Source organism: Pholis gunnellus, assembly GCF_910591455.1.
Source record: "Pholis gunnellus genome assembly, chromosome: 12".
NCBI lineage: Eukaryota > Metazoa > Chordata > Actinopteri > Perciformes > Pholidae > Pholis > Pholis gunnellus.
In genome coordinates, this window is record NC_136539.1 from 6,124,138 (window position 1) to 6,139,011 (window position 14,874).

The window sequence follows — 14,874 nt, forward strand, 5'->3', positions numbered from 1 at the left end:
GCCGTTTTAACACCATTCGCTATTCATTTTTTTTATGTTTTGCAGCTGTTTGTACAAGGTTTATTGTGAACATACCACACACTCAAAACCTGAAATGAAACAGACTTATACCTCCTGGTCTGCTGAGGAAAATGACTGAATCAAACAATATCTTCCACACATTGTTCTTATGCTACGGAGAAGCTTAATTAGCATTTGTAGATTTTCTTTCTTTTTTTTAAAAAAGGCACTCCAGAGGATTTCAAAGTGTCACAGGGTGTGCACGTTTCACAGTCAGTGGTAAACTCATAAACACTGAGGGAGCAGACAAAGAAGAACCCCTCGACACCAGTCAGAGGACGTGCTCTCACCTCAACCTGACGGTCTGCAATGTCAATTGATATTTCTCAATGAAACACGTAAACACAGCTAAGGCCGGAGCTGCAGACTCTTTCAAGCTGACTGGCCTGTTCCATTCTAGTGCCAGCCGTACCAACTGTGTTTGTAATACAGCTGTCTGTGCAATCACTCTCACACACACACACACACACGCAAGCAACAATGGCACGACAGACATACATACACACTAAATTGCCCATGAAGATGCTTCCTTTCAGCCACTTTTAACCAGCCGATGTATTCAGAGAGGAGCCACAGGAGGAGTTCCACTTCAAAAGCTTCAACACACACGAGCGCCAGCATCCACATTAGTGCGTGCGCACTGACACGCACACACTCCCACGGCTTCACCCACTCGCTGCTGAAGTTGATTACGGCAGGCGGCGATTCAGTAAGAGTGGGTCACGGATGGCCGACTTTGTGTTTTCAGTTGTTGTGACTTCGGAGAACCACAACAGCACACCGAGGCAGCGCTTTGACTCAACGTTACGAGTTATCTTCCTTTAATTTTGCAAAATGATCATATTTTGAAAACATATATCGATTAGATCGTCTATGAAATAGTCACGGTTCACTATTCATTTTCCAGTTCTGTGAGTGTGTTGCATTGTTTAAATTAGCAGCTGTGGATGGAGCAGTGCCATACCTGCCCTGTTGCCTTTGAATGCTGTAAGGAATTAAATGGGTACTTTAACTTTCTGGAAAAATGCTACTTCACTTCGGTGACGACATCGTGCTGAAAGACTCACAGAAACTGCCCAGTGGATGCATTTCACACTCAAATAAAACGGCGGGCTGTGAACATAGTACACTGTGTAGTAAATGAGGACTGATTTTGCACACGGCCGCGGTCAGAACAGCTAAAGGCACGTCAAAGAAGGCGGTAGCTCTTGGTAACTGGAACTCACACTTTTCATCGGGGTGATGGCAAACTGAGAAAAGGAAAGAATGGATGCATCCTAAGTAGGTGGAAAGTTCTGCAGGCATTGAAAAAAAGAAAAAAAACTATTGTAGCGCAGAGAAATTTGTAAAAAGCTTTGGCTCACTAACAAATAATTATGGGTTTCTAAAAATGCCATGAAAGGCTCCCAGTTGACAATCTCCTCCTTCATCTGGGTCCATTGACTCATCTAAACAATCATGGCCACAAACCAGAAATCATTTCTTGTGCACTCTCTCTCCCTCTCACAACACAAAAACTCTTTCACATCTAATGGGGGTCACATGGTGACCATTATCACGCACTGCTGGGTGCATCCCAATGCATCATGGGAATGGGTACGCGCAAAGTGCCAAAGGTCAAACGCTGTACATTTTAAAAAAGGCTTTCAGCTCGCCTCAACTCAGGCTCAACTAACAACTATTACCCCGGTCAGCAGGCTCCCTGCAGAGTCGCGTTAGTTTGGTCGGCAATCCAGGAAAGCAATTACTGCGAGAGAAACACTGAGAACATCGGTTTCCCCACTTTCTGACACCGATGAAGAACGGAGGTTCACTATCAATTAGCCGGGCTGCCTATCTTTTTGAAACATCTTGTCTACCGGTCTACCATTCGGAAAAGATCACACATTCGATGCCCGGCTCCTCCGGTCCAAATGCCAAACTGAACCCCGAATTGCTCCATAAGTCTGTGCCAGCAGTGTGTTTGGTTGTGTGTGTGTGTATGCGTGTGTGTGTGGGGGGGGGGGGGGATCAATTGTTTTGATCAAATACCTCGATATCAATATTGCTACTATCTTGTAGGGTGGACCATCGGTGCCGTTACACAATATTTACACAATGAGATGTGGATACAATGACTAAGTGGGTAAAGGCAATAATACAGATGATCAGTAATGCAGCCTTTAAAACCAGGAAAAGACAACAGCTATGCCGTATATTACCGTATCCAAAATCGAACCGCATATACAGTATAGCCTCATATCACACTATCAATATGATATTGAACCATTGCCCAGCCCTGCATGTAGTGTACAGCGCTTAGAGTGGTTGGAAGACTAGAAAGGTGCTGTATAAGTGCAAGAGAAAGTATCACTAAAGTTCCACAAAAAACACACACACAAACTAACAGCTTGAGTGTGCTGATTCGACTCACAGATTGTAGAGTCTGCTGTCTACTGCCGAGGTCCAGAATTAAAGTTCTTATGTTAAAAAATATATATCTACCACAGTCACAGCCATCCTCTGCTGAGAGGCTGCTGTGTGCTCTTCAGCCCACTATACCGGATTAAAGCACTCTCAAGTGAATATCACATAATCCCACCTACAAAAGAAAGTAGCATAGCTTCAGCAGCAGCTGTGTGTCCTATTCCCGATATATTTTCTATGCGGGCTGAAGGTATGAATATGATTATGGAGACTATAAGCATATCTGAGACGCGATGGGGAGGCTTCGCAAGTGAACCGTCTGCATGTCAATGACTGCAGTCACCGTTTGGCACTGAATTTGTGCCCGGCGATGAAACAGAATTATAGATACGATCACCCTGAATGTGCCAGTGAAGCCTCACCTTGTCTCTCAGATGATGTTCCGCCGCATCGATGTTCAAAGGGTCATCGAAGTTCAACAGGTCCTGGAGGAGAGGAGGGGAGAGGAGGAGAGGAGAGGAGAGGAGGAGAGGAGGAGAGGAGGGGAGAGAGAGAAAAGGTACAGAGTGTGAACCCACAAGTGAATGATCATGAATAGAAGATCTTTGCAAAGTTCAATACTTCTATGTGTGGGTCACATTTCCCCCCCCAATTGTAACACAAAAAAAAGGAGATATTGCCCACCTAAGCACTATTTGCTGTCTGCAATGTCACCCCGGATTCTGCAACTGCAGCAACAAAACATTATAATTATGCTGAGGTGATGCCACGCGCAACTAATGCAAGATGCGGAGCGCTGTTAGAGAGATAAAAGATTTTTTTTTAAAAGACGGATGGCCTGAGAGGTTGTTTCCTGATTATGAGGTAAGATTTAGGGCATGACCGCACATCAATGCAGATTACCGTCCCCATTATCACCACAGACACACTGAGGAACTCAGGGGAAGGGCGGATGCTTTCGAAATGCGCTCGATGTTAGACTAATGCAAGCTTGCAATTAGCAGGGTGTGCATATTTTGGAGTAAACTAAATAATGTCTTTACTTTCAGCTGCTTACTCAGCTGCATCCAAAATGTTTAGTCAAACTATTGAAACTAAAATGTATATTATTGTCTAATTTAGCATATCCTCCATTCCATTTAATGAGAAACCCAGAACCAGCTGGGGGTGAATTTCCACAAGCATATTGTGCAATCAATTTGGTTTTTATTTTCCCTTATCACCTCAAATAGCTCTTCATACTGAGAAAGATAATTTAACTTATTACAGCTGTAAAGAGAGATAAGTGTGGTGACAAATCAAAATGTATTTGTAGGAAGTTCAGTTTCTAACAACAAAGCCATGTTAATAAAAACAAGCACAACTTACAGTAAACAAGGAGTTCAATCCCCAGACAATGTCCTGGAAAAAAACAAATGGAAAAATATGAATGATCAAATAGTATCACAGTTTCTATATATTCATGGAAACACACACTTCACAGAGGAGCCCAGTACAATTAGACCAACAATAAAAAAAGTCTTAATTCTTACTTTATTAGATCGTATGGATACAGTATATCTTGTATATTATATGATTACACCAATCTTGTGAATACACTTGGAATACATAAAGTATGAAAGAAGCAAATATTCACTCAGAATTTCGTGGGAGGGCAATTTAATATTATTATAAATTCCTTTTAGTCGTATGGTTAAAAGAAAGATCTGTTCAAAGCAGAGGCACAGAAGCACCGAAGTTGAAAATCATCAAATCCCTGAATCCTGTCTGCAGGAGCCATGAGACTCTTTAATGTACCGCCGTAACATACAGGCTGCGATTCTACAGCAGCTCACACAGGAGCTACAGGCTGCAGGGTTCTGTGTAAGGAAAAACAAACACGGCACCATAATAGCCTTTTTTCTTCTTCTTTTTTTTTTACTGTAGCCTTGTGACTTTTATTATCCACCTGCTTTCTACTTCGAGGAACAAGTGAAATCCCAGCTAAGAGCAGCAGTGACATGCTGGCGGAATGTAACAGAGAACAACTAATAAGGGCCGATGTATTTCACTGGGAGCAGCTGCAAACAGTCAGCGGGTGCGCCGATCGAGGATTTCAAGATAATGATTTCAGGGATTCTATTCAGTTATGTTTCGCTCATTCCACACACAAATATGTATTTCATTTACATAGTGAAATGAATCTTTGAGGTAGCAAAAATGTCTGTTTGCTAAGTGTGATACAAGCAAAGGAAATGTAAAATAACTCCCGACTGAACCCAACACAAAGAACAATGTATTGCTTTTTCTCCGTTCCCGTCTCCTTGGTACATTGTGATACATTTAATTAACAAACAAACAAAAAAAAAAACATTCCATTGTTACATCCCTTGTGTACTGCAACCACACTAATCACCAACTTGTATTACAGTCAGCCTGTTATCAGAGGCCTCATTTCTAAAAAGCTGAGGTATAATCTTCAGAAGGTCGTTTGTGAGCTGCAGTGAAACATCCCAGCCCATAAACAATCAAAAGACAACACAAGGGCTGTGAGTGAGGAGAAGTCCGCCAGCCGCCAGGCTAATTCATGCAGTGTAGAAGCGTTGAAGTGGAGGAGAGTGGCGACAGAAGAGGGACATCATCACCCACTCGAAAAACTCCCACAATCCTTTCTGACTCGCAGCTTTTTGCACTTGCTTTTGTTCTCCAAACACTATTTGGTGCGCTCGCTGACCCCACTCGTGAACCCGACACCCTCATGTGACCGACCACGTGCACGTCTGCATTTAAGTAAACAACGATGGGCTGTGCTAAACTCGGACCAGGAGCATGAAACAAACATCCACCAACTGTCAGACACGGGCCAAAGAGCCAAGACAACACATCTATGAGCGACATCAAAAGGTCTGCGTGCTCTCCGTCCGAGGTGAACTCCCCAAGGCTACTACTGATTTTAGATAGCATGCCAACATTAAGCTGCTAAGGAAGCAAAACCAAACCGGAAATTAAAAAAATGTTCAATGGCGTACAAACCAAACAGTGGTCTTGTTGAACCACCGTTGTTAAAAAAGCAGCTAAATATTTGATGAGGAGACATACTAGAAGAGGCAATTACCTGAACGTAGGCCTACTTGACCATAAAGTAGCCTGCCTTATTATACAAATCTGTGTTATGGCTTCATATAATATAGAAATATCTGTCATTACTAGTTTTATATGACCATATTAATATATTTTGTAGATCAAACCCAGTGGAAATGTTTGTCTTTCTTCTCCCTAATGCACAAAAACAAAAACAGAACCAAAACAACAACCGTGACCCAAAAACCGCAATGCAAACAGAACCGTGGGCTATAAGCTACGTGAGAGGAAGAGGCGCGACGCGTACTGAAACAGCGTACCAATTCTATCTTTTACACAGACGTCGATTCGGCTCCGTTACCATCTTCTCCGCCGGTTTAACAGGGGGAAGAACTCTGTCCCGCCGTTCTGTCTCTGTTCCTTTTATACAGAACACCATGCCTCAATAGTCCCGCCTTAACCGGGCTGTGTTCAATGTGCAGAACTGCTTCGTTGCACCAGAAAATTAGAAACACAGGAGGTTAAAATGTCCAATTTATTTCCTCTCCACTTTTACAGCGAGCAGATACGGCAGCTTTAATTCATCTATTTCAAAGGTGAAGCGTTGCACAAATGCATTTTGGGCCTATTACATGAACGCTACAATGCCAGAGAGTGTGTCTAATGAGCCTGACTGTGTGCTCACTGGATAGTGTTGCTATAATGAACACAAACACACTGGAAGATGAGCACATAGTCTGTATGCAAAGCTGCTTTCCTCACAGCGATTTCTTCCAATCAATGGATTTCAGTTTCAGTTTCCTGTTGGAAGAGAAGTATTCAAAACAATACACAACTGAGACTTGAATATTTCATCGGTGACAAGCCATCTGTGTGTTTTTCAGAGCAAAATCACCACATTTTGTCACCATCCTACCTTTCACAGTAAACCACACAAGTGTTCTTTGGCAAAACAAGTGGTTGTTGACACAAGCAAATCCATTTCCCAGGAAAAGAGCCAACCACATAAACATTCACACCACGTAACATTTTCTTTTTTACAATGCTCAGTTGGTGTTATTTCTTGAACTCATTCCACCCCTTAGCTGTCATTAGCATCTTCTTGTTTGTGTCTGAATGCCTGGTGTGAAAGTTGATCTTCATACTCTCAGAGGACACCACTGTCAAAACTATTGCTAAACGGCGGAAACTTGCATGTTAAAGCTCATCAGAGTTGAACTCTACGCGGAACATAAGCACAGATTCACTTCAGTGAAGCGATTGTTACTGGAATTAATTGATTTCCCGCGAAAGAGTTGGTGTTATAAACTCAGACCTAAATCCAGTAAGACGGTTTCTATCGGGACAACAACGTAAATGTTGCGTAAAATCAAACCATCAACACTTGCATTACAATAATTTGTTATGGGAGGATAAAATGGGTTTACTTTAATGTTACCTTTCAACCTGTTAATCCCATCCTTGTAGATACCAATGATTTAGTGAAGAACTACATATTTTTGGGATAGTAAAAATGTAATAAGCGACCAGGCAATTTCCTTTACACACACAAACCAATTCACGTTTTAGATATGTATCTATTGCCGTCCCTTTTTTTATGTGATGTTAACATAAACAAAATTGAAGACATGACACAAAGGTTCCAGTAGCACCATTAATTAAAGTGTCTGCAAATGCAACCACTCCAGCTGAACATTGGATCTGACCACAGACAGACTATCACATTGGAGCCTGATTTTACTTCATATCAAAATAACTGGTTATGACAAAGCAATTTGATTTTGAGCTAAACTTTTAATGCCTGTTTTCCTTGCTGTATCACGTGATGACATCATGCAGAGTGCAACATGATGTGTTCAGGGGTATGGGGATACTGAACCCGTCATGATGACATTACAATAGCTTCAACTTTAGTTTGACAGTTTTTAATTACATGAAATGTGTTCTTCATTCTGTACAGGAAGGCTACGGCTTCTTCTGAAAGCCGAGAAAGAAGACCCCACAAGTATGCTAATGTTTGCAGACAACACCAGAAACAAGGAAAAAGGAGAGGGGTAACCTGGATTGAAACAAACCCTTAAAACTAGGTCTTGGCAGGAAACTCAAGTGGTTTAAAAGCATTTACTGGATGACCCTCTAGACTGGGGGTATCAAACTCATTTTCACTCTGGGCCACATCAGCATCACGGTCGCCCTCAAAGGGCCGGTTGTAAATGTAAGACTGTGTAAATGTAACTACTGCTAACATATTGGTAAATAACTGTCTCTGCATTTGATTATTGTTTATTCAAGTGTTAAAATATTGTACATGCAGTTCTATAAATGTAAAAATATATTTAAGCACATTTCTGTTATTATAACTTAAATCCTTTTAGTTTACCCCAGTGCAGTGACTGAGAGGAATGTTGATCTGGCTCTGCCTCCCTGCAGAGAAGCACAGTCAGGCGTAGATTGGATCAGAATGCTTAAGTCGAAATTATTCATGGAAGGTAGATCTTCACCGTATAACTACATTCAGTTCCACAGTTGCCATCAAAGGTCATTTTAGTCAAATCTTGAATAGTGATAGCAGACGTGCCCCATTACCCATTATTTTCAAGTACTTACATTTGAGCACTTGCCGAGACAGAGTACCGATAATGAGCACTTGATAATACTATTACAGTTCTTACAATAACTTTTTAAAGGGGTTTCATTTTCATCAGATGTGTATCACTTTCTGACTGTAACAAGTTAAATACACAAAATGATGACATTTCATCATTTAACAGTCCAGAAAAAAAATGCCCATCGTAAAAAAAGTTCTTCAAGAGAGTCACATGTTGTTTCATCTTTAGATTCTGCATTCATATGCATTCTGCAGAATCTGTGGGCAACAGGACAAGATTTGGGCATCGGAAGCATTCTGGGTACCGTTTGTAGCTTGTGTGTACCGTAAACAGTCCGTGCTGGGAGCAAAAAAAGCGGAACGCATTGGATGAAATGAAATCTGGGAACCCATCGGCTATCGACTGACGATGATTTTGCCTATTATTGGTTTAAAATGAACTTGTAAACTGGCCACTTTTGCTTTTGAAACAATCCGAACAATGAATTAGCATCTCAGGTTGCTAATTGGACTGTTTACAATGAGCGGCGTACGGAAGAAGAAGTCTTGGCCCGGATATTCGCTGGTTACACCGAAGAACCCCAGAAACATAGCCGAAGGGTTCCTATTGCTTTTTCTTCAATAAAGATACATTCTTTTGAATAAATACAATTCATTTACCTGTAAAGTTCTAGTGGGGGCCCAGCCTGTACCATCAATAGAGTGTTCCCGCAATAAGCTGAAATAAAATAAAAAATAAACAGAGCAATACTTGTATGTTATCAAAGTCACTTTGTGGCAGCTTGTCATCGTACGTTGTTGCCCTCATGCAACGCCAAAGGTTACAAACTCAAAGACCCATGTATATAAAAGCTGTGACACAGCTGTATCTGGGTGAGAAGGGATGTCTAGCTTAGGGAATACTGTATATTTACGGTTTCCATCCACTTCTTAGCAGGAAGACCAATAATGTAACATAACATGTGTAGGAAGCATTACCTCAAGCAGATCTCTCCAGTCTCTGTGATGTTAGGATGCCATATTCTGGTCAGACATCTCACTTTAGGAGGCTGAAACATGAGCAAGACAGGGGAGAGACATTTGTATTTGCTTAATGATTTAATTTGACCAATTCATTGGTATTGTCAACCATGTAGACACACAAATAGACATTTGGCCAAGGAGAGGCAACAAGGCAATACAACAAATAAATTAAAGAAACTACAGTATTTGCCTCTCTGGTGATGTGGCTTAAATATTCCTGTAAAAAATTGTTTTCCCATTTTCTCTGTTTTTGTGAGATTCTTAAGTGGTGAGCAGTCAAATAAAGGAGCCTTCAAAACTCAGGCCAGTGTCTACACATGGTGTATTCACTGTTGTTGGTCAATATGGACGCTTCTGTGCCTTCTGAGTCTGCATATGCTCCATGTCCCACTGTGCTTTTGGGCTTTACACTTTTAGTGAGACAATTTTCAGATTGGGGAAGGCAGACTTACGTGTTTCAAAATATCTGCACATTTACAATAAAATGTACTTTTTACAAATCTGCGAAGACATCCAGTATGACTGGACTCATAAGCTTAAACAATAACATCTTTGAATATTAGCGTTGCATACTGCAATAGCAGAAACACAAAAGTCAGTTTTCCTGATTAGTATAAGCCACACAAGCTATTGTAAAATGACTATGTTGGGACTTCACCATGTGGCTGAAACAAAGGAATATATGTTAACAATCCTATTGATACCCTGCTGCAGTAATACGATCCTCAAAATCGTCATCCCAAAACAAACTCAACATTTTTTTGGGTTAACTTGATGCATAGAAACCCAACTGTACCACATTTCTAAAAGATTCCACTGCCTTTGTCGACTGATTTGATGTCTTTAGTAAGACTCACCTGCTGTAATAATTAGTCTCTATAATCACTAGCAGAGTAAACGGGTATCGTTCCCCTAGCTCGCTTTAACTATAGAGAGCTGCAGGGATGACGTATTGTAGGCCAACCTGGAAGTTAGCGTCACAGTGGTTCCCTCGACATAAAGCCAATGGAAAAGCCAATTTCCATTGGCTTTTGGATCATTGCAGAAAATTATCTCTGGCAAACACACGTCTTGTTCAGCGAGATAATCTTCACAAATCAACAGCACTTCAATGATTTTTGAAGGGTGAACACAATCAGCAGGAGTAAAAAGCTAACGTTAGGCTATAAATGAACTACACCACAGTCACATGAGCGCAAGTACACACTACAAGGCTGTAAAGGCGGCCCAGTGTTTGGTGTGATGATGTTTAGTAGTCTCCGTTAGCGACTTGTAAACAACTGCCTTTTTTAAGACATGTCAAAGCTTCTCAAAAAAACGAGAAAGTGGTATTTAGCGGCTAGCTTTATTTCGTAAAACAAACCTTATTTCTGGCATCTAACCAAAAACAGACTTCCAGACGAGGGAGCCGGAAGTACAAAAATGCTGCGTCCTATCCAGGATTTAGGACTCATTCCTTCCACAAACTATATTTTTGTGCAATTTAAGCGCATTACATCTAACATTATGCTAATAAGCTGTAATAGGCCCGACTGATGAGGAATGCTGCTGAACATTTCTGTCTAGAAACATTGCTCCCACAGGAGCAACTCTCCACTTGAACACCGCGAGGTCTTCCTTCATGAATCGATTAACCTTTCATGATTGAATGCTTATTATTTATCATTCTGTGGCAGGCGCCATAAAACGGCAACAGGTGGCTGCATTTAGAGGAAACAGTATGTGAGTGCGTGTGTGATAAAAGACGAAGAATACATAGAGACACCAACAAAAGACAGATTCACAGACACACACACACACACACACACACACACACACAAGCTGGCATTGGGAGTTAAGCCTGTGTATCAAGAATTAACAGGCTAACAGATAAAGAAAAAGGTGAACAGAGGATCTTCAACCTGTGAAGGTCAGGTGGAAAAATGATGCAGTGTATTCTGCAGAGCTTTCACGCAGAGAATAGAAAAATCTATTGCTCGGTACCCTGACATTCCTGTATGAACTTTAATGAAAGGAAATGGGATTTTTAGAACGCCATGCACATATTTTTAGTTCATTATTTGAACTGAATTCATGCACAAATCAGCAGGACAGAACATAACAGACCACATCCGACGGCAAATTTGGAGTCGTTATTTTCACGGTCCACAAGAGGAATCTGCCGACTGATGCTGATGACACAGATACACAGGTGGGCATGCAGACACACAAGCAGACACACAAATGAGAAATAACTGGACCACTCACCACCATGTTATAGGCTTCGGGGACGTCTATTTCAAACTGAAACCTTCCACTTTGGTAGTAACCCTCATCTGGAAGAAGGCGGAGGGAGACAGACAGAGGACAAGGGTTTTCAATAATCTACACACATTACATTACAGGTTAAGTTTAATGACACTCCAATTTATACATGTCTGTAGAAACAGGGCCTTCAATTGTTGTCATACACTGCTGATCAGGGTTTAAAACATGTCGGAGACTTTCTGAAATAAGTATCATCCAGTGAAAAAAACAAAAGATAAAAAAAAGCTTTAAGACCTAATCTCTAACACAAAGACCTAAACCCAAAAGACAATAGTTGTTCAAAGCAGCCTGAGATTAGCTTGTAAAACTGGAAAATAGCCAAAGGAGCAGATGAGTCGATAGTTTCACTTGGTTTTCATGTTTCCCACACGTTCATAAACACTGCAGTTTAGAGTGCACAGGTTCTTCTGGCAATGAGGACATCCCAGAAAATGCATCTTGAAACGGCAAAGTATCATATTTTCTTCAATGAGAAGCAAAAGCAGAAATTATGAACCGGTTTGGGTAGAAGATTGAAGTCCATGCTTCTAACGATAAATGATAACGGGTCCGTGTCGCTGTGCTGCTAAAAGTACCGGAGAGCAGATGAAAAACGATCCTCGAAGTCAAGTTTGAATATTAACAATCCATCTGTACAATTGCAAGATTAATATTAGAATAAAGTCACAAAGTAATCTATTTAGAATGAGTACAAGCTCGTATTTGATTTGCCAAATTGGTCTGCCTGAAATGCGTTGCGTCTCTCTCGACCAGCTCAACCAAGATCAATGAGTGTGTGACAGGAGAGTAAATGAGGGCACCTGTAGGTCAAAACACAACGCTGGCTTAATCCTCCGTTTCCATCTCGTAATGGCTGACGACGTTTCACGCAGACACACCTAATACCCTACACTAGTGGACCAGGACAGATGCAGAGAGGGCCACATGGAGAGCATGTACGAGATCACTCATGCACACACCTCATCAATTTTGATATTTCTTCGTCGATTTGCTGCGACATTTGTTTGACCAGTTTATATATCTGGCTGCAGCTCTTTCAGGGACCAGAGGAGGACAAGTTGGACATCAGATTTGGACAGAAAGAAAATAACTGCCTGTTAGAGCTCACACAGGTAGACTGATACTCTTGGCAACTTCTGATTGAACTCAAGAAAGTGAGAGACAGATGATGAGCCGTGTGTTGTCTCGAAATAAGTAGCTCAGCTGTCGAACATGGACCACATACCAAAATGCACATCTGTGCTATATTTCAAACCGTCTCGTTCACATATGTGGAGAGGCAAACGTCTGATTTACACCTTAAAATAATATGCAATTCAAATGTACAAAACAATAAAGATACCACAGTCATTTCAATGCTGCTGACATGGTATTAATAACACTTACAACTGTGTTTCAGAGCAAACGGTTTCAATTTATAACTGGCATGAAGGCAAGCAGCCCCCCCCCCCCCTCGTACTCAAACACTGGGCAATTTGAGATAAGGCCTTTGTAAGAGGGCTATCTAAACCTCACCCAGATTCCATTCAGGGCAACAAAGACGGGGGTCCAATTTAATAACACTGCACAAACAGCCTCCCCTGTATTATAAATGAGAAGAGGGAGGACAACACTGTGAGAAATAGAGATACAGCTTCAACAAACTTTCAAGTCTAAACGAGGATGAAGAAAGAATCAGCGACGCGTCAACAACCAAGCGACGGGCGGACAGAAAAAGGGACAAAAGAGAGCAACAAACTAAAAGAGGGAAAGAAAGGAGAGCATCTTCTGACAGTCAGAGGTCATAAATAATTCATGAGTGTCTTCAGTAAACTGGAACAATCTGTCTTTTCTGTCACAAGACACTGTAAACTGTACACACACCGACACACACACATATTCAAACAACTAAACTCCAACTCTTCAGGGAAAATAGATTCTAGACATAATATGTTCGGGAGCCCAAAGGTTCAAACCAACTTAGTTGGTAAAAGGAACGGTGTGTAGCATTTAGGGGGATCTGTCGCCAGAGTTTACTAATAATAAGACCGCTAGATGGCGCCAAATCCAGAAGGAAACTCTCACAAGATGCTTATTTACTTCTGCTGATGCTTATCAGGTAACCATGGTAATCATGTTAAATGATTTAGCATAACATATGTTATACGGGTGTTTTCAGACTGTGTTCCATCCTTCAACGCAGTCTGAAAACACCCGTTACTTAAAGTGTAAACGGAGTTCTCGTCCGGATCAACAATTTTGACGACCTAACTGCATCGAAAAAAAACCTCCCGTGAGGAAGAAATCAGCCATCGTACCCGGATTAATTGGCATAATTGGGATTTCCCCCTGTAGGAAGGAGAAGTGAAGTGGAGTGACAGGTACAGGGGACATGACTGGTGTTGACAGATAATTACACGTCCATAAAATGTGAGCACAATAAAGAGTGACAGCTTATCTGAAAGAACGTTTTACGATTACTGAAAACATTTGAGGCGACGCAGTAACAAGAATGTTGATTCATATTTGATCGGGGCCTTCGCTAGCAGTGATTCACAGCTGCGGAAGAGACTCCTCTGATTTGTTTGTTTTTCTTTGGGGTCGAGTTGGAGTTGGATGCCATTAGGAGCACCAAGAGGAGGCGGAGGAACTTGATTTTTGTTTTTCAGATTACCAAGTGTTGCTTGGTAGAAGATTGATTCCCAACAGATATGCGCATATATATATATATATATATATATACTGTATATGTTGTTTAACTGTATGTTGTATATATTATTTGTCTCAATTAGAAAAAAAGGTTGAACGTGACTAAACTATACTTTTTGCTATTATGTATATCATTCAACACACACTAGGACCTCTTGCTGACCCTTAAATATGGCCGCTCTCCAAAAGAGTTTTGCTAACGCACTCAAAGTTTGCAGGTTTCTGCAGGAATGTGCACAACAATACGTCAATTATCCGTACGCAAATGGAGCAGGAAAAAAAGTTCCCATGTGAAACACAAAGACGACGCAATTTTCCTTCATTATTGCATTTCTAATAATCCAAACTGTGACACATGAGGATGCGTTCACCCCAGAGTGTTGCTGCTGTCCCCATTCCTCAGAGACACAGGGGTCCGGAGCAGCGGGGGGGTCACGACACAGAGCGGTTGCATGGGAAAAGGAAAGGAAACTAAAGAGGTGTTCCAACTGGTCAGAGCTCGAAAAACATCACTGATTCCCCCACACATTTTCAGTTGTTGTTGGGTTTTTTTGTAGCAAAATAAAAAAATAGAGTAATGATTTATGACTACTGTTCATCCAAAGTAAACAGAGGAACTGCAGTTCTCGTGAGAAACGTGGAGAACAAAAAGAGAAGGAAACACAAAAGAAAAAAGGAAGAAGCACTTGCGTGAGCCTTGAGCTGTAAACTCTCCCCATGAG

At 41.3% G+C, this 14,874-nt stretch overlaps 1 protein-coding gene across 1 annotated transcript in view; it reads right to left on the bottom strand.

Annotated features, from left to right (window-relative positions):
- ube2f (ubiquitin-conjugating enzyme E2F (putative)) overlaps nucleotides 1–14,874 on the bottom strand; it is a 36,460-nt gene that overhangs the window by 11,624 nt on the left and 9,962 nt on the right. The window contains exons 5-9 of the mRNA XM_079170336.1: nucleotides 11,405–11,472; nucleotides 9,113–9,183; nucleotides 8,795–8,852; nucleotides 3,835–3,867; nucleotides 2,889–2,951 (exon numbers count right to left, since the gene is read on the bottom strand). Coding sequence (XP_079026462.1) covers nucleotides 2,889–2,951; nucleotides 3,835–3,867; nucleotides 8,795–8,852; nucleotides 9,113–9,183; nucleotides 11,405–11,472 — 293 coding nt within the window. The remainder of the gene's footprint in view (nucleotides 1–2,888; nucleotides 2,952–3,834; nucleotides 3,868–8,794; nucleotides 8,853–9,112; nucleotides 9,184–11,404; nucleotides 11,473–14,874) is intronic.